At 39.5% G+C, this 26,545-nt stretch overlaps 3 protein-coding genes across 4 annotated transcripts in view; 1 reads left to right on the top strand and 2 right to left on the bottom strand.

The window, feature by feature from the left end:
- The window catches only part of LOC129725481 (protein GDAP2 homolog), a 198,372-nt gene that overhangs the window by 31,180 nt on the left and 140,647 nt on the right, over positions 1 to 26,545 (top strand). The window lies entirely within an intron of this gene.
- Positions 20,385 to 21,152, bottom strand: LOC129719628 (uncharacterized). Its single transcript, XM_055671021.1, has one exon. The coding sequence runs from the start codon at positions 21,150 to 21,152 to the stop codon at positions 20,385 to 20,387; it is 768 nt and encodes a 255-aa protein (XP_055526996.1).
- On the bottom strand, positions 21,980 to 25,450 carry LOC129719629 (uncharacterized). The gene has a single exon (XM_055671022.1). It carries the CDS (start codon positions 25,448 to 25,450, stop codon positions 21,980 to 21,982), a length of 3,471 nt encoding a protein of 1,156 aa, XP_055526997.1.

The raw sequence follows: 26,545 nt of genomic DNA on the forward strand, positions 1-26,545 counted from the left end.
CAAAGAAAAACTAATTTTCTCGTCGATTTTAAAAGTTCAACATTTTGGTTATTTTATTCTTGTTGCAACTAAGTGCTGTTTATATAGATTCAAACATGCTTTGTGTATGAAATTAACGAGAATTCAGAATTCAGTTTTGATTCAAATTCCGAACACTTCTATGTAATCACCATGAGATAGATAGGCAAACTCCCTCAACACTGACTGTCACTTTTTTCAACGTCTGCTGGTACCCTGAAAGAGGTCCTACAGTGAAGAGCTATACATCACTGTGTGAAGGATATTCCGAGGAACGGAATGGTATATGGGTTATTCCATGTCAAGTGTCCGAGGAAATGCATCGACCATCTCCGATTTCGACCAAAATTTGTGAGTCGATGTATTTTGGGCCGGAACTTATAAGTACAAAGTGTTGTGCCGATTGGTGGCCCCCTCGGCCAATGGGACTGCCTCCACTTTTTGCGAATTTAGCAAAACACCTTTTTTATTTTGTAAATATCTCGGAACCCTGAAGAGCTACAGGTGATATTGACATATCATTTTAAAGGATTTGAGACGTAGAATCGAACTAAGTGGTCAGTTTTTTGCTGCAATGTTGCCAACATTACATTTTTTTCGATTAAAAACTTAATTTGCAATTTTCTCGAAATACCTCCCCTTCGATTTTAATTTTGACCACGCCAATGTGTTTAGCAGACGATTTTACATAGGAATCACTTATCAGCAAAAAACAAAATGTAGCGTTCCAGAGATACAGTATTTTCAAAATTGCAAGATTTTGGATTTTGTGTACGCACGTAAGCGCTTCCACATAAATTGCTGCTATCTTAATGGTATCCTAGTAGGCGTTTGTGTTATCGAAAAGATGTTCCTTAGAGGAGCATCCGTTAATGATGTAACGCAAAAAATCACGAAAAGTTGCAGGACAGTTTTGGTAACACTTTTCCCATGATTCTTCATTTTATTGGTTTATCGCGAATTGTCATGTTTTTCCTGATTTAAGGTTTGCTATGATTTCAAAATTGTAAACAATGTGTCTCATCACGTGTACAGTCATTTCATTCTTGAAGATGGTGTGTTTAATTGGATTGTATTCAAAACAAATTTGTATCGCTGGGAAACGGTATAGTTTATCACAGCAGCTTACGCGATGAGATTTACTAGCTACTGAGGAAGCATGCCTAAATGACATAGCTATTTTTGGGTTTTTATACCCCCCTTCCCCCTCTCCCACCGTAGCACTTCGTCACGAAGTCAGACCCCCTATAGATAATTACGTAGTTTTATAACAAACTCCATCGGGGGCCCCCTTTTTTTGCAAATTTTATTTCTAAAAACATACATTGTATCATAAATGAATAAGACAAGACAAAGAATTAAAATTGACTATGAACAAACAAAACCGTGAAAAAAAAACAATTTGGATAAATCTAAATTTTTAAATTTAATATATGCTACGTTGCTTGGCTTGACCCCCTGGCCTCTCCCTCGTCAAATTTCGTCACAAAACTGCTAGTCGTTGCATGTTCGAGTCTCGGCTCGGGAGAAGACTAATATAATAGAAGAAGACCAGCCTCACAATTGTCCTGTACACTAAACTGTTGGCTGCGAAGCCTGAGTCAAATAAACAGAACAGAAAAAGCCCCCTCCGCTCTAATCCTGGGTAAGAAATTTTTCGAGATTTTTCGAGAAATTTCGAGAAAATTGCAAATTAAGTTTTGAATCGGAAAAAATGTAATGTTGGCAACACTGCATGAAAAAATTGACCACTTAGTTCGATTCTACGTCTCAAACCCTTTAAAATGATATGTCAATATCACCTGTAGCTCTTCAGAGTCCAGAGATATTCACAAAATAAAAAAGGTGTTTTGCTAAATTCGCAAAAAGTGGAGGCAGTCCCATTGGCCGAGGGGTCCACCAATCGGTACAACACTTTGTATTTATAAGTTCCGGCTCAAAATACATCGACCTACAAATTTTGGTCGAAATCGGAGATGGTCGATGCATTTCCTCGGACACTTGACATGGAATGACCCATATAGTAATCATACTTTTGATTACTCTAGTTATAATAATGTGATTTTTACTCTGAAGTGTTCGAAGTTTGAGGCCGTTCGAAATTTAAATCAAAACGGTAAAAATTTACCTGTTTTTCTTGTTTAAAATGTATGGGAAATTAACCTATGGTGGATCATTTTTCTATAGTGGACCATCCGTCAAAAAAACTGAACTTATACGAAAACTCGTGGAAATTTAGAAAATTTTCGCCGGAAAACATCTTATCCAGTTAATCTGCATCACAAACACTCTTTAATCCCGACTTATGTTAAGGGGTAATATCTACCAAATTCTCAAAAAAACAAGGCTTTTCTCATGATTTTTTTTAAAGGACATTTGAGATGTAAAGTATATAAATAATAAATCATTGGATTAAGCAACTCTTGGAGAATAGAAAAAAAATCATCGCTATTTTTTTTTTACAAAATGGCGGCTGTACAGCGATTGCCGTGAACCGCTTTTATTAAAAGTTCTTCCGCGGCAAGCAGTAGGTGCCCAACGCCACCTGTAACCAAAACAAAATTTTTTTCATTATCTACATAAGTGTCGCTAGTGAAGTACACATGATTATATTTTTAGAATTTTTCTTCGCAAAATGGCAATGGTTTGAAGAAAAAAAATCATTTTCGTCAAAAAAAAAATCGACTTTAATTGTTTATAACTTTTGTTGTTGTTAATCAATCGCTAAAATCGTGTGTACTTCACAAGATATTCTAATAAAGAAGCTACAGTTAAAATTTCAAGCCAATCGGATGTAAACTTTTTAAATTCTACTGCTCGCTGATTTTGACAACATGGTTTTGAGAAAAACACGTTTAAAGCTTCATAATGCTATAAATCTTAAGAATCGCAATAATAAATACCTTCAGTCAGCTATCCCTGCGCCCTGCGCTTTATTTTCCTCTTCTTCCGTTCTGTTATCTGATGTAATGTAAGGCTGCGCCTAGCCTCTTTCGCGATATCAGACATGCGATGGTCATCGACTTTGACGCGGTTGGCATCCGATCGCACGCAAAACTCAAACTTGACTCTCACATTCAAGCACTTTTTTAATATAACTCACAGTTAAAACGTATAGAAAAATTCAAACAAAGACCGTACACAACGAGAATGGCTGATCGGCTTAACAAGGGAAATTGTGAGTAAACATGTGCTACAGAGACGCTCTAACGGTCGAAACTTGATGCAGCGAGCTTTACGCTTCAAATTTGAATCACTATAACGATCATAGGTAACATCTGTTAGTTTACAAAGCCTCGAAATAAAAACAAAACAAGCATTGCCAAAATAAACGAAAAATGTTATTTTAAAGCATAAAAGTTGTTCGGTAAAAATTGGTTTAAACGAATTTTGAGTATAGATCAGTACTTTGGCGATGTAGATTTTGATTCTAGGATAGTTTTAGCATGATTTAAGCTAATAAAAAAAAATGACAAGAATTTTTTTTTGGTGGATATTACACCTTAAGAGGAATGGAGTTAATCTGACGGGTGGTCCACAATAGGGTAATAAAATAAAGGGGTCCACTATAGCCTTACCCTATTTCTTTGCTCTTTCGGGTGGTTTTCTTTTATAATTTGAAGTTCAGATGGAACTACCTTGAATCCACGTCTTTTAGTGGACCACCGTTCAGGTTTACTCAATTTATGCGTAAACTCGAGGAACTTTCAGCAAACTTACATCGGAAAACATGATATTTCTTATTTTTAGGGTGGAACTACCTTGGATGGACCACTTCGTTCAGTGAACCACCCTGATGAAAAATTGTTTATATATATTTATGACCTATGATGGACCCCTTTTCTACAGTGGACTACATGTCAGATTAATTCAATTTTTCCAACATAAATCTAAAAATGATTCTCGTGATTATTATGCTGATTGGTTGGATAAGATGTTTTTCGATAGAAGTTTACTGAAAATCCCGCGAGTTTTTGCGTTGATTGAGTAAATCTGACGAATGGTACACTAAAGGATGTGGTCCATATAAGGTGATTTTACCCTAACTTCCAATTTATATCAAGAGAATTAACAGTTTATCGTCAGAGGGTCCATCAAAGGTGGTTCAACCCTATCTAATTTCCTGATGATCATGTCCACCTATAGTGGACCCTTTGTCCATGGTGGACCATTCGTCAGATTGACTCAATTTTATTTAACATAAATTGGAACTCAAGGTAAACTTATCAATAGCAAATCCGATGTAAAATGTTTTGCGATGGAAGTTTTCTAAAAGTCCTTCAAGTTTTCGCATAAATTGAGTAAATCTGGCGGGTGGTCCACTATGGGTTATGTACTCAGTAAATGTTTCCCTAGATTCGGATGAAGATTGGCTGGATAAGATCCAGTCGCTCGAGTTTTCGAATGAATTGAGTTGATAAGGTGGTCCACTAAAGGTGTGGTCTGTACAAGATAGGTTTGCCCTAAACCCGTTTTACCAATTTGTATCTAGAAAATTAACAGTTTTTCGTCGACGTGGTCCACTGAAAGAAGTGGTCCATCCAAGGTGTTTCAACCCTACCTAATTTTCCAGTCGTTATGTCTTCAAGAAGTTGGAGATAAGAACCCCTCTTCTATAGAGGACCACATGTCAGATTTTTTTACACTTTCAAAACTGACGGAATAAAAAACAGACGACAGTATGATTTATTCCTACACTACCAGCCCGAATTCAGTACGTTTTTCCTTTCTCCTCTCAGCTTTTTACCAGTTGTGGATTTCGCTCAGTGAGATAAATATAGGTAAGGGGATAGCGTGAAGAAAGTGCCAAATCTGCAAGTATGTTTAAAGTGTTTGTAGAGATGATTAATCATATGAGTTTGGAGAGATGATTAGTCATATGAGGATATAACTGAATGCACTTCTTTTGTGCAAAAAGGCATATTGGTTTTTGGCTGGTATACGAAACTCGACTTGGGGAAGACTGACTAGGAATTGATCTATACAATCGCATTTGTTTTCAACATACCAGTTGGTAACTACACCGAACTTTTTTGTTTTTGTGGTAGGACGAGATTAGGAAATGTAAGATGTGAAGAAATGCTCAAAAACACTCACACAACTTTCCTTTCAGTTAAATCAAAGTTACCGACTGAATTTAGAGTCATATTGAATAGAAACATTTGAGTTTTTTTTTGGTATGACAGAAATTAGCTCAACAACCCTCTCACTTTTTTAGCCTGAATGAAATTATGCAACTTTGCTGTAGTGAGGAAAATAATGTACTAATTAGTATCCTGCTTTATTTACACAAGACTCAGAAAGAACTAAAACACTAAATAAAGAATGTGTTCCGAAACTAGCAGTCCCTTGTGGCAGCAGAAGGTCCGAGGGATCGAGCGCAACTGTAATCTTACGGTCTCTCTGCTAGGAGTGCAATCCTCACTGCACAATCAAGGCGCCAGCACTTTACTCGTTCAGCCTATTTAGCTGCTTTTCCGGCAACTGACAAAGACCATAACATTTCCACACTCGGCGTGTCCTAATGCGAAGGCGATGAAGAGGAACAAGAAGCTCCGAGCGGTAGTGCAGGCAGTGAAACTGCACTTGAAATTGCCACCGTTGACACTTTTCTTTCGCCCACCAGCTGCTGCATATAGTTCTCCCAGTTGTAGGTCGTTTGCTGCTATACTGCCGTATCGTGCGATAATGAATGTAGAATATGATAAGCGAAGCCCACTTCAAACATGCAACCACACCGTGTCGCCCGGAGAGAAGGCCGATGAAGGTGTACCTACTAAGTATGTGTGCCCTTCCTACTGTCGCAAAAAAAAAATATTAATATGTCAGACTTGGCAACTCAGGGTGAAAGTAGGCAGTAGGTACATACTGGCTCAATCCTTTCGTGCTGTCGCCCAGGCTTGAGATCCGAACGTAAACGTTTTCTGTGCCGCGCGGCTAACGCTGGTGGCCTAATTTGAATAATTGTTCCATCTGGGTTGGAGGAAGTTTTAAGTCAAAGGACGCGCGGAAGGGAGGGAGGGAACATCCTCTAGGAGGGCGACGATTTATCGCTTATTGCTCTACAGGAACGTGAACTTGTTTGATTTACGGAGGCTCCCTGAGACTTCGGTAAAGCTGAAAGCAATTTGTTTCAGCGGAGAAACAGGGCGCAATTGATTCCGCTAGTAAACTCTGCAAGGAAATTGATTCGTTAGTGTAAACTGGGGAAATTAGAAGAGTGAGTGGTCCTCTTGCGAGCGAATGAAGACTACTTTTTCCAGTTTTGATTTATTCAACCGGGAATTGAAATTGTATGCCTCTCTGCAGGACAGTGTAAGTAAGTGCACAAGTTTTATGATGTGCTAAGCAGCAATTGTGTTTTTAATCAGCCTATAATCATTGTGTTTGTCTCAGTTTATGTGAGCGAGGCTCAAAATACAGTTTTTATGGCCATATTTATGAGAGTTATATTCCGTTCGAAAAGATAGGTTGGGTTTCTCTGTCAAATAGCAAATCGGTTTATATGAACTTTGCTTCAAGAGGAGCTTTACAGTTTTTTTTTCATAAATGAGGTTGTTATTTTTCTTAATTTTAACTTGAAATATACTTCTCTGATCCAAATTACAAAATTCCAATTTTCTGAAATAAATTGTAATAATTTTTCAACTTAACAAAATTTTGATGAATTCAGAAGATGAACTTCTTTATGAACACTGTTTTCAGCGATGCGTCCAATTTTTCAAATGGTACCGGCAATCTGCAAAACGGTAAAATTCGATGTATGTCAAAAGTATGAATTACGAATAAAATAAGTGCTAGAACACTCCCTTACTGTAGATAGCAATGGAATTCAGAATCACTGAACGAGTCTTATTGAGATCCAAAAATACCACGAAATAGTTTCTTCAACCTCGATTTTCTCTCCCCGTTTCGCCAGCACAAGAATCAATGCAGACTGACAAAAATACCCGTCTCGATAGGTTGATTACTCTGGGATTAGTAGTTTATTACTGTTCAAATATTAAAATCGGTGACCTTTCATTATTACTTTAATACTTTTTCTAAAACGTGCAACATTTTTATTAAGCGAAAAACTTCTGCTTCCTGCGACCCAACAATTCTGAAGGATAGGAACCAAAAGTGATTTCTTCCAAACTTTTGAAACGATTATAATAATGACATGAAAGCAATTTTGCATCACTTTTGCATTGATAATGTCGTTACCATCCGAACCCCTTCAATGGCATTGAGAGTTATGGATTGTGATGAGCTATTTTAATTTTTGATTGTTTTTTTAAATTTTCGATAACTCTTTGCTGTGCACCTACTACAATAACCATAACATTTTTGTATATGTGTAACTTCTTTTCTACTTCAAACCAACAAAATGTAAAAGCTGTTCGGTATTAGACCCCTTCCTCGCAAAAGGGGAGGATTATGAGAAGACGAGATCGAGATAAACCAATTTTAGTTTTGTGGGGGAATTGGGGGCGAAATCGACATGCTGCAGACATTTTACGTAGATCAGACACCAACCAATCGATTTCTGAGATTTTACTCAATATAATATATAATTTGACTTCCACTTTTAATTATTAGCACTTTACCATTAATGCTCAGACATACTCGATATTATTTTGCTTTGTGAAATATACTAAAACCATGCAAAACCGGTTTCCTAGAATCACAATTTTGAGCTCAGTTTTTGTCCGATTCAAGAGCTGTTTTATTTTCAAAGATTCAATATTTAGTCTTAAAACAAAATGTTGCCCACCATCGTACCTGTCTGAAGAGATATTTCCAGAAATTTTTTTGACGTTGAATAACGTCTTACTTTAGTAGGGTGGCATTCCAAAAAATCGAAAATAGAGTGAAACGACAGAATGAAAGATTTCAAACGCCTACTACTTTGTTACCACTGAACGGATTTAAGTCATTGATATCTCGTTGGATAGTAAAAAAATTACTCTGGTTTATCAATCATTTTTACTAACATTTTTTCATAGTAAAGTGGTTAAAATTCATAGCAAAAAGCAAAGCAAAGCCTTGCACAGTGTTTTATTTTGCCGTTTTCGTGCGATTAATTAAATAGCGTGTCAAATGTTGATCATACCCATAATGTATGTTCGGAGAAGTTTCTAGATATTCAAAAATACATCTTTTGATGTAAGAATATGAGTGATCAATCCACCTAAAAGTGAGATAGAAAATTTATTTCTTATCAGATTGAGGTAGACGCATGGTATCTTCGGCAAGATTTTAGGTAAATTCAAAACAATAAACTTTGCCGAAGACATCATGTTTCTATCTCTTTTATATTACGAGCAACATAAAGTTTTCTATGAAGGGGTCCCGAAAATCACAGTTTTTTTTATAACTTTTTTCTCAGATTTTTCCGAATTTTCAAATCTTCTACAAAGTTATCAGTCATCCCAATATGCATGTTTACGCCGAACAATGTTATTTTTTATCTCCCATAATAAAAAAGTTATTTGACATTTTTCGATATTTTTGGAGATACTCTCACCTCAACCATCTCAAAATTACGCAATTTTACGCACGTGGCAGTTTCATACGATGAAATAACTATCCTTAGACTTTCAATTAAAGGTACACACTTTGGTATGTAAGAGTATGTAAGCAGCATTTTCGCCTGTTTTTCAAAACTATTTGGTGCCGATTTTTGTATACAAAAATTTAAAAATAAAGCAGTTTTGAGTTTCGAAAGTGGCCTTGACCGATATTGAGCTAAACATGCATGCATGTTTGTTGAGGTTACAAAAAATGGATAAAATGTTAGAAATAGATTAACTAAAAGTTTGAGTTTTTTCTTAAAAACAAAACTGCTTTATTTTTAAATTTGCACAATGACATGCCCACCGGTAGTATAACTGTCATAAGTCACAATAAAAGTATGCAACAATCTAGTCTTCATTGATCATCCGACCAATGTAGTAAAAGGATGCTTTACTGGAAATCGAATCGACCAGTAGCAAGCAGACTTGCCAGTGTCACAGCGCAGCAGGTGATGATTTCTTGTTTGTATGGTTTTTGCTGCACTTCACGCATCGACCGGCAAAGCTGGAGCAGCAGAAAGCGGGTGATGGCTAATATCAGTCGAACTGAATCTCTCATTCGTTTATTGATCGGCAAAACGGACGGTTCTTTCAGGAGCAGCAGAAAACGGGTAGTGACAAATATTAGTCGCTTAAAAAAGCGCACGCCATCGACTTTAATTTCTTATTCTTTCTGGAGCAGCAGAATGCGGGTTGTGGTAAATTGATTGATATTGATTGAACTGTTATCTTCTGAAGAAGGGTGTGAACAAAAATGCTTACAAAAACCGCAAAAAACGCATAAAATGACTTTAGTGTACAGCTTCATTTTCCGCGATAAAATTTGACCATAATTTATTAAAATATAAACAGAAGTAATTATTCATTTGTAGTACTTATCTAAGTACTGAACCATGTATTTGTAAATGAAAATACGCGTTATTTAACATCAGTCACGCGGTCGTGCCTTGGATTCAAACTCCTACTTTTTTTCAACAGATACGTTCGATTTAACATTGAATTTGACAGATTCCTTGGCGTAAATTGCAGAATGTATACACTGTTCCCAAGCCCGTCATTCGACAGGTTTTAGCAAAATGACTATAAATCTTTTATAAAAATTGCTTTTTTACTTTTTCCAATTCGTGGCTATAAATACAAACGATAATGTTATTAGTTGATAGACGGAACATTGTAGTTTTGGTTTTTTTTTTGTAGAAGTTAAAGAAACTAATAAATATTTACCGAGTAACAAAACTCGTCGAACGGCGTTATCAGGCATTAACGTCAAGTTGTTTTTTCGCTGGTCAACAGTGTTTTCCAAAGGGGCCACAAATGGCATAATTAGCAACGCAAATAGTTGGCCTACTGTTGACGCTGCTAGTTCTAGTTAGTCTAGACATGCATGTGATGTAGGTACAAAGGAAATACAGCGTTGTACTTTGAAAACCGAATGTCTGGGGGCCAAAGGTAAAAACAACATTGCTGAATTGAATCTTGTGTTTGAAGAACTGCATTGGAATCTTTAAAGATATTAGCACATCATACAAATGGGTTGAAGTTGATCTACTCCATTATATATATATACAATACCTAAACGTTAATTTCACCATTTGACATTAGGTACGAGAGTACACATTTTATGGAGCATGACAGGAACGAATGAGGCACATGGAGCACTCGCATTATTGTAATTTTTCCCTATAGTTCCAAGCTCGTTACGACTTTTTTTACGAATTTCAATTTTTTTAAGAGAAATAAAAATTCTGAATCTTAAGAAGCTCAAAATCATAGAAGAAATTAGCAATCGAACATTAAATTTAAAAAAAACACACACACAAGAGATCTGCATTACAAAAATGCAAATGTAAATTACTCCACAACAGCAAAAATACCACTTTTGAACCTATCATGTTACTTTTTTAAAGTAATAATTTCACAATGAACATTTTTACTACGTAGTAAAGTAGGTATTTATAAAATCTTGATTTCGAAACTTTTTTTTTCGCTCGCCTGCCAACCCTGGTTTTTGACAGGTTTCACATTTTCACAATTAAACATACTATTTATGAACTCTTTGAATTCACTTGTTTTTTTCATGAACCTGACAGTAAAGTGAGCGTTTTAGAGTTTTTTCATCAGAATCAAAATTTGGGCACTAGAGGGTTAAATAACTACGGAGAAAATTAACGCCACAAGTAGGCAGGGCCGCGGATGTGGTATTATGGAAGAATGTAAAATAAAAGTTCAACTGCGCTGCACATTGTTTTTCGGCGTGAAGACGAACGTTGCTCGAGGAATACATTGGTTTTCCGTCAACTGTCCAACCATCAACGAGCACAACGTTAAGATGGCACTAAGGACACAAGCGTGACGATAAAATTGTTTTTCAATAAATGTGATCATATTACAATTATCGAGCTAGTTAAAGTTATGTTTGAATTTGGTTTTTCGTTGTTATTGAGTTGTTTAGTAAAACAAACACAACTCAGATAAATCATTTGATAAATAAGTTAAAATGATTCTATTAGTGTGTCACAATATAAAGTCAATATTAACACATTATAAAGGTAAAGACGAGGAAACGATGGAGAAATTACAGCATTTTCAATTGTTGCTTTTGCCGTCTACGATCAAAAAAGAACACTAAGGAGAGAACCGAGATTTCGAGGTTTTTATCATTATTAGCAACGATCAGGCGAGTAGCAGAAAAATGATAACAACATCAATAAAATAATTTTGATGCACTATAAAAACAAGGCGCTGTCCGCTACGGAATGCTGCAATCAAATGAGCGTGTGTTGCAGTAAAAACCATACAAATATAAAATCTTCGCTTGCCGCGCTCCGGCAAGTCTGATTGCTACTGGTCGATCCGAATTTCAGTAAATCATCCTTTCGCTACAGTGATCTGATCAAGGTGATCAATGAAGACTAACTTTAATATGTGCCAAATGACAGTTTTACCTTCAGGGGGCGTGTCGTTGTGCACTCGAGCGAACAAAGCAACAACAATAACAACAAATCAACAAATTGATTGATTGATTGATTTCTTTTTAAGGGACTTTAACCCCAAACGGTCATTCGTCCCTAAGTACAAATCAACAAATCAAGTCAAATTGTTTCTATACTTTGGTGTCGGCTGTGCTGGAGAAGTGCTCGGATTGCATCATTCTGGGCACGCGATTGGTTGAAATATAATCAAATTGGTTATGTATTTTCACCCCTTCACTATAAAAAATTGTTTTAAAAATTATTTTTTTATTATATGTCCAGCGGAAGCTAGGACAAAAATTTATTTCATAAACTTGAGAAATAATTTCTCTAATTACGAGGTATCAATGATTACAATTCGTTCAGTGGTAACAAAGTTGTAAGCATTTGAAATCTTTCATTCTACAGTTTTCTACAGGCATGACACCCTACTGAAATAAGACGTATTCTACGTCAAAAATCTGCCGTTGAGTGGGTTTACAAAATTGATGGATGCTAGGTCGCCAGAGTTGGAGTTGTTAGAGACCGATTAGAGATCATTACTCAAGTATTGGTGCTAAAGCAAATAGAAACCTAGGATTTATCATGAGAGCTGCCAAAGGATAGAGCCGTAGGGATGCTTGCGATTACTGTTCTACGTCCTTGTTCGCTCCGTAGTGGAGACCACTTCATTATTTGGCGCCCGTACATAAACTGTTGAGCCACCTGGACCGAAGTTATACAGTCTAGGGTTTGCAATATTCCCGAGATGTGGTTTCCCGGGAAACGGGAATGAAAATTCTCATTTCCCGGGAATTCCCGGGAACCGGGAATGAAAAAAATTCTTAGCAAAAATGGCATTTCAAATAAAGTGTATTAATAGAAGGTACCAAAAAATCGTTTACATTTTCGTTATCAATTCGCATGAAAAACGAATTGAAAAACCAAACTTTTTCAAATTCACATTAGAAATTGCAGAAGAGTAGCTTTCAGGGTTTTTATGTCGTTAAACAATCGCTTCAGACCCACTGACTAATTTCCGTTAAACCCAAATAATGTAATTTCCTTCTGTGAAATTTTGCTTAAATCCGCTGAATCACCGCTGGTGTTTGATTTCCATGATACTTTTAAATCACCGATTCCATCATTTGCTACATTTCATTAGAAACTGGAGTTTCCAATACTTTCAGTTTGTTAAAAAGTATGCATGTAATATTTGCTATATTTGGTACTGCATTTTTTGAACAAAATATTTCTTCGGGCTATTATATATGCTAAAGTATTGCACTATAATCAATATTTGCTCAAAACTCTGTTTGCTTTAACAATAGCAAAGCCCATTTGCTCATATTTTACCGAATATATCTGCTATACCACCACACGATGCGATTTATTTTCGTAAAAAAATGTGCGTAACAATATAGTTTTAATAGTTTTAATTGTTGTTTAGTTTTATTTGATATAAGAACATTTCGAGCCCTTTGGATTTATTTGCCTGATTTCTCGTTGACTGAATAAGACAGCAAATGTTTTTAAAAAAAATTGAAGCAAATAATTTTATATAACACGGCCAGCAAATATTGACCGTCATTTCAAGCAAATATTTGCTCCCTATAATGGCTACTCCAAGGTGCATCACACTTTGACGACTTATGTTTCGTGGTTTTACAGTATATTAAATTTGATTGCACAATTGTATGGGAAACTATATTAAATCTTGCGAAATTTCTCGATGAACTCGGGAATCCTGGGATCCCGGTAATCAATATTTCTGTTCCCGGGATCCGGGAAAAGGTAATTCCCGGGAAATCGTTCCCGGGATTGCAAACCCTAATACAGTCACGGTCAAAAAAATTTGCACTAAGGTTGTTTCCTTGGAGTAACCCAACAGACATTTTTTAATCCTACTAGAATCGATGCCGTCTTCTTGATATAAAAACTTTACAGTGTCGGAGAAATTCAGCTAGAGCGATGTTTGCTGCCAAGTTGTTGCTTGGTAACAGTGACTCCCCCAATCTTCTGGAGCTTCTGGGACTTGTTACGACTTAACTTTGAACGAACTAAATACGGGAAAAAAGAACCTGGCTTAGCGATTTGTAGAGAATTTAACAAATTTGATTTTTCACAATTCTGTGGAACTTTTGAAACCCGTCTGAAATTTTTTAACGTTTAAAGTGTAATTGTAATAGAAAGTAGTTGAAGTTTAATTCATTTTCATTAAATATTGCATTTTAATTTTCAAATATTGACAATATTCCCACTCTATCTGGAAATAAGTAAGCCATCAAATGGAATTGCTACAAAAAAGTTTGACGAAAGAACATCTTCATATAATGTAAAAGATCCTTGTGTAATTCAAACTGTTAAGAGAATTCCAAGCAGTTCCGTTAGAGAAATGGCAAAAAAAAAAACAAATAAGGTAAAATTTTGTGCAAAATGCAAAAAAAAACTGAAGGACACGTACAAAGTCCAAGAATCACCGAATTGCCAAAATCACATGCTTAAAAACACAACACCCAGATACTGACGGAAGCGTATTGGCTCTTTACGGATGATAAAACGGTTGTGAAAGCAGACTTTCAGCAGCCTCCGGGGCTTCCGTTATTCATCATACATTTGATGTTTCTGAGCACGTTTGAAATCAGAACATGTTGAAATTTTCCAAAAACTACATGATTTGGCAAGCAATTTGCTTTTTTGAAAAGCGGAGTAACCCATTCGTGACTGCCGAGACGGTCAATGGGCAGGAGTACCTCGAAGAATGCGTCCAAAAGCATCTATTTCCACTTCTGTTTAGGAAAGGTTCAAGCGTAAGAACGCCAATTTCATGCCAAAGCATCATACCGGAGCACACCGGAACTGCGGCCAGTTGAGAAGTGCTGGGTCATAATAAAAGCGAACACATGCTAAGGAAGTGAAATCGAAGAAAGATATAAAGAAGTAAACACTCAAAAAAGTTCAGATTATCTCAAAAGATTTTTTCTTGTAATAAGCTACTGAGAGGGTGTATAAAAGTGGAATTAAGATTATAATGCAGCTGAGTCAATTAGATTTAAATTAATGCTAATGATAAAATAGAGTATTGCGAATTTACGGCGTTGCTTGACTGCTTGTTTGTAGATTAACGTGCTTCATACGATGGAAGAGGAAATGCAGTTCAATTCAAATTGCGAAGTGCGTATTGAAGAAATCGCCTTCTTCGTGCACGACAGCATAGGGATTTGATAACTAATTTTTATATATGGAATTTTCCAGAGGTGATTTCTTTTTCTAAAAAATCGAAGTATAACAAGAAAAAACAAATTTACAAAACTTTCCGGCTGAGAAAAATTCAAAGAGAAGTCGTAAACATTTCAGGGCTGTAGAGAAGATTTGCTTTTGATGGTTATTTTCAATACTTATTCACTAACTTTTCCTATTGACATTACAATAACAAGCATGACTGAGTACTAGAACCTTTTCCACTAAAAAAGGACAATTATAGTCAATCCACTTGCTGCAGTAATCTACTCTAAACACGCAATTCAAAGTTGTAATTTTCAATCGAATATCATTGCACTGCTCGCCCCTTGAAGGTAGTTATAGAAATCGTATAATCCTAACGCATTCACGCTAACATCATCATCGTGTGGAGGCCGGAAAATCCTCATCACTATTGTAAATACGAATTTACTCAACGCGCTTGAAGAAGAAGAAAGAAAAACCGCTATCGAACTCGGGTTGGTCGATGGGTGGGTTGATTGCATGGCGCCAAAAACTGAACTCATGTCGGAAGCGGCTTCATAGGGTGTCGGAACGCTGAGGATACAACCACTGGAAAGGCGTATTCTCCACTCATAATCTGAATCGGAACTCGACAAGCATGATTCCTAAGGGTTCTAACCGTAAAAGCGTGCCTCCACCCATTTTTCTTTATTCGCTGTTCCCCTTTGTGCATTCTCTATTGACTCTTGAAAGATGTTTGTCCCTTAGAGCGCGGTTTTTGCCAAGCGGAGTAAAATATGTGTCACAGCGAAATTCCACAAAAATTCGCTGTGCCTAAAACTCATTCCGGAAAATTTATGGCATCACGTGATGATGCCTGCGACGAGAGCTCAGATGAAAGTGAAAATCCCTGGTATTCCTTTGGCATACACTGTTTGAACTGGTTTTCCTCCAACACAACAACCACACATTGGTTTATGTTCAATGCGTCCAAACGACGCACACGGTGGGCAATCCATACGAATAGTGGTCAGAAATTTAAACCTTTAAAGCAGAGGATGTTTTCCATGCGGCACACCAGTAAACGTTGGTTCAGCATCAATGTGCGTTCCACGGGAAGCAAGGAATGTTTGAAGTGCACATACTTTGTGGCAAATGTAGGACAAGAGATATTACAGCAAGTGTTATTGTTCGATAAAAATCACGAGAAACAGGAAAATTAGTGCATGGTGTGGAAAGCCCTATAAAGGGGGCTTCTTCTCCTTTACCTCCCGCGCTTCTTTGCAATTGGTTTATTTGACACGACACAAATAAAAACGGGAAGTTGTTACATAAGTGTAGCGATTGATTTTGGAGCAGGATTATATTACTTTTTTCTTCTTCTCTCGTTTGATATTTCCAAGCCAATGACGTTCGAATTTTATTTTCGCCTGCCACCCACGCAATCAGCGCTGAAGCTGCGATCGACCAAGGACTGAGTGATTCACTGGCATACGTCATTACCGTTACAGTCCTGGAGAGCATTATGCCTCATTAATCATTGCATCACACGATCGAACGGTTATCAGTTTGCTGTACGGAAAGTTGATGGTCTATTTTCGGATCAGCAGAAATGGCTGTTTTAATGAATGCAGCATCTGCTCTCAAGAGCAAGTTGGTGCAAGAGTGGCAATTTTGTATATTAAAAATTTATTATATCGCACAGGCAGGTGGTAAATTGCTTAACAGCCAATTTTAATTGGCTGGTTAAGTCAATTATACATACTCAGAATAACTCATGTCTGTGGTGTCACCCAATTTAATCAAGTTGAATGAACAAAGTCCAGCTGAACAATTTGTAAAATACCACAATCTTTCATCATCGCCAATCACGATGAATGGTCAGTTCGGGTCACACGTGTTCATGCCAGCAAATTTCCGTCGGTCGGAACGGCGATGAATGTACATGCTTAAGGCATTTACTTGGAATTCCGCTTTTATATCAGCTGTTTGAGGTATCGTTGTTTATGTGAATGTTAAAACTGCTCATCAATCTGCTGACCAACACACCAGCAAAGTCATTCTTTTCTTGCATTATCTTCACACTAAGTTGATACTATCGTACGAGCGCCTTGCCATTCGAGGGATGATGGGGAGAAATATATGGTGGTAGTGTTTAATTTCGTTTGATTTTGAGTTTAGAGATCAGTCTTAATTTTTTTTCTTTGAACAGCAACAAGCTAAAATTTTCTGGTTTTTTCGGATTACTTTTTAAATATTAACGTAGGACTATGTCCTACCTTATAAGGGGGGCATGCTGTGAAAAATGTAACAAAAATGTGCCTTTTTCAAATGCATACAATGTTATTATTGCTTAACGAATTTTGACCACCAACATCCTTCTCCAAACTTTCGGTATAAGAATCGCAATAGCAAATTAGTTAACAACATGATTTTTAGCTCAGTTTCGCAATAGGTGCTGTAATGTCGTTTTCAAGCGCTTATAATGTGAATACTACTGAAAGCGGCCGAAGTAAATGGCTACGAAGAAGGATTCGTGAATAAAATCCTACAAGCACACCGACGCAAACGACATAGACGAATGTCAACAACGCTGCAACCAGAACGAGAAGAAATCAAAAGAGTCAGCCTGCCGTTCTACCCAAAGATTACCAACCCGATCAAAGCAACACTGAAACGGCAAGGGCTTCAGGTTGTACATAAAAGTGAAAACACATTACGTGATTTACTGTGCAATTTGAAGGACAAGGTTCCTCCAGATGAGAATTCAGGCATTTAGGATACCTTGCCAAAATTGCCCTTCAGTTTACATTGGACAAACTCCCCGTAAGGTGAAAGTGCGCTTGAAAGAACACAAAGCTGCCGTTGATAACGGAAAAATAAGCGAATCAAGTGTAGCCGCCCATGCAATCAGTTGTGACCACGTGATCAATTGGAAAGAAGCGAAATTAATTAAAAACGTTAGGAAAGCATCCCAATTGAATGCATGGGAGTCGTACTTCATTAGCAATTCACAGGAACGATTAATGAATGAAGACGATCCCCCTGTTACATCCTGCTTATTCGGACTGACGAAACTGAGAGTGCAGTAAATCTCTTCTCTCTTCGAACGCCCACAGCGTACGGCGAGAAAAAACAACTAGTCTGGACAAAGTCCCGAAGATGGGTGGCAGCAGCCCGAAACCGGTCGACTAAAGGTAATTTTTAATGCGTTTTTGATGTTGTAAGAACAATAAGTGTTGTTTGTCTGGTCTCGCGTCGCGTCGCATAATGTGACTACTGAAAGGATTGCGAACACATTTGATCGACAGGTGAAGTACCGCCCCAGCTTGTGGTGTAATAATTGGAATATATTTTCAAAAAAAAAGTTAATTTGATAATTCTGCACATTGGACCAATCTTAAGCTAGCTTCCCCTTCGATCGCTTCCGGCTACGTGCTGGGTTCATATATAACGAGAATGTGCGAAAATCAAGCGTTTTGGTGATCGTGACGTGGAGGCGGCAATCGAATGAATTAAACTACGAAACATGAAATTACGTGATTATGCACACTCTGAAGTATTAGGGGTTGTGTTAGTAAGGTAAGGTAAGTTAGGTTGTGTTCGTTTATTGTTTCATGACAACAATGCAAAACGGTACACAATAGATAATTTTGAACAAAATGATGAACTATCGAAAATAGGCATGTTGCTGGTGTTTTTGTTGCCAAAACAAAAGGAAACTGTTTTTGTTGCAAAACACGCCGTTTCCTTCATCCTTTTTTATTAGAGTTTATGACATGTGAAACCATGTTTTGATATTTATTGAATTGCAAAAACTCGCTTTTTGCATATTCCTACACAAAGAAATTACTTTATAAATCAAATAGATATAGTAATCAGATTTAGAGTACAAACATGTTTCGCGGCAAATTTGGATCCACTGCATACGCTGCGCACTGCGCAAATTTCTCGATCACTTGTTTTCTCACACAGTAAACGACAACATGTACCGATCCTTCGAAATCGTGTGTACAGAAGCGTAGCAAATACATATACAAAAATACAAATTGATGTCATATTTAGTATTCATTTGCTCGTACAATCTATGGCGTCAGAATTCTACTCATACTTTGAATGGTGGAATAACGAAGAACGTTTATTTGCAATTCAAAGCATTGAAACTAGGAAAAACGAGTATAGTTTTACAAGCTTTCTTTCTCTCTCTGCTACTGACGAACTAAACCAAATGCTGACTACAATAGAAATGACTTCACCAAAAAGTAACTGTAAGAGTGGTTCTTCTTACAATTAAATTTAGAAGCTCCGTTAAACTTTTTGTGAGTTTTCTTAATTTCTCCAATAAGATAAAAAGAAGGAAAGTATGATAGAAAAACAAAAGATGAAATTAGGCAGCTTACTAGAGAAGGATAACAGTTTACAACATTATAATCGAGATAGACTGCCGAGAATTGGTAATTTTCTCTAGTTAATTATTAAAAAACGAGTATATTTACTCAATGTTAATTATAATATTGTGGAGTAACAATCAACACTGCTGTAAAAAATTAAAAAAATATGATTGGTTTCCTTAACTCTCTAGTACCCAAATTAATTCCTAGACGGGCTTCGGTAAAATCAATGTGAACCATTATAAACACTTTTTAAGTATTTATTGAAGCTTTTCAGAACTTTTACTGAAGCCTTTTTTTTGGATTCCTTGGTTTATTTCCTTTCAAAGTCATCTCTCAGCATTTTACGGACCTCCTACGTCTATAAATTGTAAAAAAATGGGACTACTTCGACATAAGGGCAAATCGTTGCCTTATTTTCCTTTTTTGTTTGCCCTAATAACGAAGTAGTCCTGATATTTTTTTTGTAGGATTTGGACCACTGCGACCATTGTGTTGATCTTTTGTGGTAAGTCCTGATATATATTTTTTTAAATTCTTCTTTTAGAGGACACACATTCCTGATTTCAACATATTTTCAATGGCATATGTTTTTCCAATGGCAAAAGTATTCTTGTTGGGGGATGGTACCGGATACCTCCAAATTTCGATAGCTCGTTGCACGTTGAATCCAAACCCCAGCATCGAAGGAATTCTGCTACTCCTAGCAGAATGACCGAGTATACACGGATCCAGCGGCGCCTTTCTCTCCAACAACTAACACAGTTTCACTGATAACACCGATTTATTAAATACATTTTAGGAACTATTTGCTTAATTTTATTTTTCTTAACTGCTACAAATGATATTAATTTAACTTAAACGAATGAATTAGCATGCGGTTCCACCGCTCATGCTATCCGGTGATTTGAAGGAGACTCGCGCGCTGCTCCAGCAGCGCTTTAATAGATAACGATCCTAGATGGGCCGTGCGATGTTATCTGGCAGCGGTCGGCGGTGGGATGAAGTTCGGGTTGACTGTCTCTCTCCTGGCGACGCCTCATCGATCGGCTTATCGGTGGCATCTCTCCGGTGATCTATTCTCGCTCTAGCAGCGATCGGGTCAATTCCTTCGGCGATCGATGGGTTTATCGGTAGCACGTCTTCGGCTCTAGCTCCAGCTTCGATATCGCTCCAGCAGCGATCGGTGTCGATGAGAAAATGAGAGCGGCTGGTCACTCATTGTCTGCTCTGCAGTAGCCGATGTGGATTGATCGGCTTCCTTATGCAGCAGTGTGGCTCGTTCTGTGATATTGTTTTTTGTTGGCTCGTTCTGTGATATTGTAAGGGTTGTAGCGTTGGGGGTACTTGCGAACGTCCTCACCCACCCAGAAATTGTAGATTTCTGAAAAGAAAGAAAAAACAGATCCTCTTCGGCGGGACGGGATTGTGGGTAGGTGTGGGTAGGTTCGACCCCGCAGCTGACACAAATATTCTCGTCTCCATCGTTTCCAGAAGGTCTGCAGATGACGCTGCATTGATTGCCAACGGTTGAGCCGAAGGGTTGGCAATTGATCTACGTTTGGTTCGGGGATGGCTTGCAGGGACGAGCCGATTAAAAAGTGTGCCGGTGTTAATGGCTCCAAATCATTCGGATCGTCACTTTGTGGTGTAAGGGGGCGGGAATTGAGGCAAGCTTCTACCTGCACCAGTAGCGTGCTGAAATCTTCCGGCGAAAGGGGTGTTTCGCCTATCACTCTCAATAGATGATGTTTTGCAGATCGGACTGCCGCTTCCCAGATACCGCCAAAGTGGGGGGCGCTCGGTGGATTGAAATGCCAATGTATGCCCTCCTTGGCACACTCTCTGGATACTGCATCGTGGTGGTCTCGACTCTTTAAGACCTTCAAACATTCTGACAATTTGTTACGTGCACCGACAAAGTTGGTTCCGTTGTCGGAAAAAATATCTGAACATCGGCCTTGTCTACCCACGAATCGTCGCAGTGCCTGGAGGAACCATTTGGTAGACAGATCCGTAACCAGTTCCATATGGACCGCCTTTGTACAGAGACAAATGAAAATGGCTACGTAAGCCTTTACTACTGGCCGCCTTGGAAGTGGTCGAACGAAAACTGGACCAAAGTAGTCAACTCCGGTACGGGAGAATGGTCGTGAGATGGTCACTCTCGACATCGGGAGATCCGCCATAAATTGCTGAACAGCTGATGGTTTTGAACGGAAACATTTCAGGCATTTGTGTATAATCTGTCTCGCTAGACTTCTGCCACCCAATGGCCAAAACCAAAGCCTGACGACTGGCAATAATAACTGCGGCCCAGCGTGAAGAAGCCGGACGTGGTAGTATTCCAATAGCATGCGGGTGAAACACTCCTTTTGTATTTGACGCACCCATACCGTTTCTGCTTCCTTCAATTCCGTGCTATTTAAAAATTCTGATTGAACCTTCTCCTTGCGATGTGTCCGCAGCAACTTTAAAATCGCAAGCAATATGCTGTAACACGGATAAGCGAGGTGTAAGACGAGAATTTGGCAAGCCATGCTTCATTGAATTCATTCCTAGTAGAAACAACAGCGGCAATTACAGAACGACGTCTCTCCTCATCCCCTTCTTCTGCGCATAAGTTTACTGGAGCATTTGGCCAGGAAGACATCTTTAGTTTCAGCCAATCGGGACCCTCCCACCAGAACGTGTTTTGTAGTATTTCTCCTGGCAAAATCCCTCGGGAAATCAAGTCAGCAGGGTTCTGCGCACCAGGGACATGCCGCCATTGGCCACACTCGGTGATAGTTTGAATTTTTGCTGTTCGATTGGCCACATATGTGGACCAGGTTGTGGGTGTAGCCGAAATCCATCGTCACACGCAGGTAGAGTCCGTCCAAAAATAAGTCCGTGCCGCTAGGCGTATCGCGCCATTCACCTTTTCGAACAGTTTCGCTGCTAGTTCTGCACCGCAAAGTTCTAGCCGCGGAATCGTTTGACATTTTAATGGAGCTATTCTTGATTTGGAAGATAATAGATGCACTCTGACCTCTCCCTCAGCGTTTATACTCTTCAAATATAGACATGCACCGTATGCCTTCTCCGAGGCATCAGAAATACAATGAACCTCCACGACGACAGGCTGTGAGATAATAACACACCGCCTAATACGCAAATCATTGAGTTGGGGAATTTGTTCCTGAAATTTCACCCAAGCCTCACCCACCGTTGGAGGCAGTGATTGATCCCAGCTCAGAGGGTTACCGCCGTCGTCGCGTAACGTCCACAACCTTTGCATGAAAATGTTTGCTGACGTGATAGTAGCGCCTAACAGTCCCAGTGGGTCGAAGAGTGTAGCTATGACCGACAGTACATATCGTTTAGTTAGTGATAATTTATCATTTAGAGTAGGGATAGCAAAACTGAATTTAAGTGTATCTGGCACAGGCATCCAGGTCAAGCCTAATGTTTTCACCGATGAGTCTGGATCAAGATTAATTCCTTCCAAAGCGCGAATGGTCAATCCATCCTCAGGAACGCCCTTTAATACGTCTGGAGAGTTCGAAGCCCACTTTCTAAGCCGGAAACCCCCCCGTGACATCATTTCATCTAACTGAATCCTCAGTTCTAGCGCAGTTTCTATGCTGTCCGCCCCTGTGATGACATCATCCATGTAGGTGTCATGGATTGTAGCACTCGCCGCTAGCGGAAACCGTTCTTGTTCGTCAACTGCCAGTTGATGTAGAGTCCTGGTGGCCAGAAATGGGGCTGGTTTAGTTCCGTAGGTCACGGTTTTAAGCTCGTAGGTTTGAGCTTTCTCGGATGGCGAGTTTCGCCAAAGGATGCATTGGAGCGGTCGATCTTCGGGACAAATGTTTATTTGGCGGAACATTTTCTCCACGTTGGACACGAGCATGACTTGCTTGGTCCTACTTCGCAGGATAATTGAACGAAGATCTTCCTGTATCACTGGTCCCACCAGTAAAACGTCGTTGAGAGACACCCCAGTGGCCGTTTTACATGAGGCATCGAACACGACCCTGACCTTAGTGGTGGTACTAGATTCTTTGACGACGGGATGGTGCGGCAAGTAGCATCGTTGAACCGAATCCGTGTCGTCGATCCTCTGCATGTGCCCGAGTCGCCGATATTCGTTCATAAAAGTGGTATATTCCTTCCGCAGATTTTCATCTCTTGCCAGTCTACGTTCGGTTCCCTGAAGACGTCTGAATGCGATGTCCCTTGAATCGCCCAGGTTGATTAGGATGTCCTTCCTTTTCGGCAAGGCAACGGTGTAACGCCCATCTGTGTAGCGTTGTACCGTCTGTGTAAAAATGTCTTCACATCGTCGTTCTTCTGGTGAATAAGTTCTAACATTATCCACCTCTTCACAAGCCCAGAAGCGAGAGATTGATGTATCTAGCTGATCTGAAGTGGACACATTGCATCTAATTTGCCAGGGTTGGCTTGGTGCTGCAGAACCACCGCAAATTACCCAACCGAAGACCGATTCATTTAGTGTAGGTAGTTGCTCTCCCAACGAAATCCTTCGGCCAGTTTCAAAGAAATCAAAGAATGCTTCAATACCTAGCACTAAGTCCACCCCATGGGATTCGAAGAATGCTGGATCGGCTAATTGGATGCCGCTCGGGATGTTCCACCTTTCCATATCAATTGTTGTAGTCGGAAGACTAACTGTCACTCTTGGAAGAACTAGGAAGCTTAGTTCGCGCGAGAACAGTGAAACTCGAGACCGTATCAACGTTTTTAACCTCTGTTTTACTGTGGTTGAAGCTTGACCTATCCCGACGACCGATATATTAACCCGATCACGAGTCACCTTTAAACGTTGGCTTAACCGTTCGGTGATAAAATTACTTTCTGATCCTGAATCCAGCATAGCGCGGGCAGGGAACCGATTGCCATCATCGTCTTCGACCGTGACAACTGCTGTGGCCAGAAGCACATGGGAAGCATGCTGACGAGCTGCTCCGGATACCTGAATATTCACGGCTGCCATATTAGCCGTTTGGGTAGAGGCTGGATTGTCCGAGTCCTTGGAAGGTAGTGTATTATCCCTTGCAACCGCTGCAACCTTGGTTTCCTTCTTCCTTTGATTGAAACAAACTAACGTATGGTGACGACCTCTGCAGTTTCTACACGAATATTTGGATGTGCAATTTTTCGCCTGATGGCCAACTCGGAAACAATTGCGGCAAAGAGCATGAGTTTTTAATAATGCATCTCTTTCCACCACTGTCATTTTCTGGAATGTGTTGCACAAATAAAGCGGATGATCCGACGTACAAGCCGTACAGCGTCCCCCAGACCCTTGGTTGGAATTATAGCATACCCTAGCTATGGAATGTTTCTGCCTTGGATGTTGTTGCGGGACACCCCTAGTGTCACTGCACCTGGATGGTAGGCAGTCCAAAACCTGTACCCTACGTCGTAGAAATTCCGTCAAATCCGCTAAAGTATCCTGTTCCTTTGCTGATGAAACCTCTTCCCACCCCCTTCTAGTGACCGGATCCAATCGTGCCGTAAGAATGTTTACTAGAAGGAGGTCCTTGTAGTCCGCCTGTTGAACTACTTGATCCAGGGTCTGCACTATTCTCTCGAAGCCTTCAATGAGAGTATGCAGATCGGATACTGATTCCTTGGTCAGTGTGGGCAATCTGAAAAGCGCTTGAACCTGGCGCTTCCTAAGCTGTTTACAATTGTTGTACCGTTTAAGTAGCAACTCCCAGGCTACCTGATAGTTGGCTCTCGTAATTTGCAGCGGATCGATTAAACTCTTTGGCTCTCCCTGCAAACACCCCTTGAGATAATGGAATTTCTCTACTTCCGGTAGATCTTCATTCCAGTGGATGAGCGATGTAAACAAATCTCGGAAACTCAACCACTCATCGATGTCTCCATTAAAACTTTGCAATTTAATTTGCGGCAACCGGACGTGGTCCATACCACCGTGCGTTGTAACGTCTCCTACTCGGGTTGAATTTGCTAATCGATGTGGCTCTTCAAGCTCCTTAGTCTTGTCCACCAGAAAGGATTTGACTTCGTAATAACGGTCGCTGAATTCCATTCGCTCTTTTTCTAAACAACTAGTTTCTGCACTGTAGTTATCGTGTGCAAAAATCTCCACCATCACATCGCTAAAACCTTCCCACAGCTCCTCCAATTTAGCAAGGCGTACCTGCACCTCGGTTGCTGTATTGGATTCCTTGAATTCTTGCATAAACCTCCAGATGTCATTGAATGATAGTTGAATTTCCTTCATTCTCGCTGTAAGCGCCCTCATTGACGGCGCCTTCTTGGCTGCTGCTGAATTGGCCGCGAGCATTATGCTGACGTCACCGTTAAACCGATTATCAAGGAAAAATAGACGTGGTGTAGTAATCTACGATAAATCCTAGCTTGGCTAGGCATATACTGTAAGCACTGACCGACAGAACCAGGTGGTGGTACTCCAAATTTAGCAAAAAAATCTCCTCAAGCCCCGCGACGCCCCAGTCAACCGACAAGTGGATAGCACTCAAACAACAGATAACGAGAGCGAAGAGGAAACAGCGATGTAGTAAGCAGAATGTGCCGGCTTCGGCGGGCATATACCGTGGCAACTTACCACACGAAAAATTATTTGCACCAGAAACAACCGCTTAGTCCTCCAGCAAACGGACTTCAAACGTAAATTGAAACACTCGCAATCATGTGCCTCTCAAGGCAAAGGCTCACCAAAGTTAAAGCAAAACGAAGAGGATCGATTTAAATTTAAGTGTATTATCTGCGTGCCTAGCCACGGCAGTACATATACTAAAGTTTTACCTGAGCAGAAAATATGTTGCGCTGCCTCTTCGATGCTTCAAAATGTTAGAAACTATCGACCAGTAAGTCCAATGCAGTCCGTTCACTACCGCCAGTGTAGCTTAATATCCGGGAAATGTAGTATAGCGATCAATTATTTCGCCAATCCGGCCGCACCAATGGTTGAACACTTTCCTCGTCACGGAATTTCGATAATCACTCAGGATGCGAATAATCAATTATTTTCGGATCACCAGATAAAGCAAGCATTAGTATTGCGAATTTCTCCCAGCTCGGCTGGAAATATAGCATGCAAAGGCTTCACTAACCTGACAAACTATCCAATCGGCAAAGTCCAAGCCAAGCGGATCGATAAAGCGATGGCGTCCACCAAGCCACGCTAGCACTAGAGTACGCTGCTCCTATTGTGAAGTTGAAGCGGGAGCAATGGCGATCCACCCAAGCCACAGCAACTCAAAAGAAGTTGGCCCTTTGTGTGCCGCAATGCACACGGAAGATGGCGTTTCCCAACCACGCCAGTCCAATCAGCGGAAGAAATTATACGCGTCGACCCTGTGCTGACGAATCCAATTGCGAATCCAGTCCTGGATCCGGTTCGAAGGACCAAAATGTT

This window comes from Wyeomyia smithii, chromosome 2 (genome assembly GCF_029784165.1).
Source record: "Wyeomyia smithii strain HCP4-BCI-WySm-NY-G18 chromosome 2, ASM2978416v1, whole genome shotgun sequence".
NCBI classification, from domain to species: domain Eukaryota; kingdom Metazoa; phylum Arthropoda; class Insecta; order Diptera; family Culicidae; genus Wyeomyia; species Wyeomyia smithii.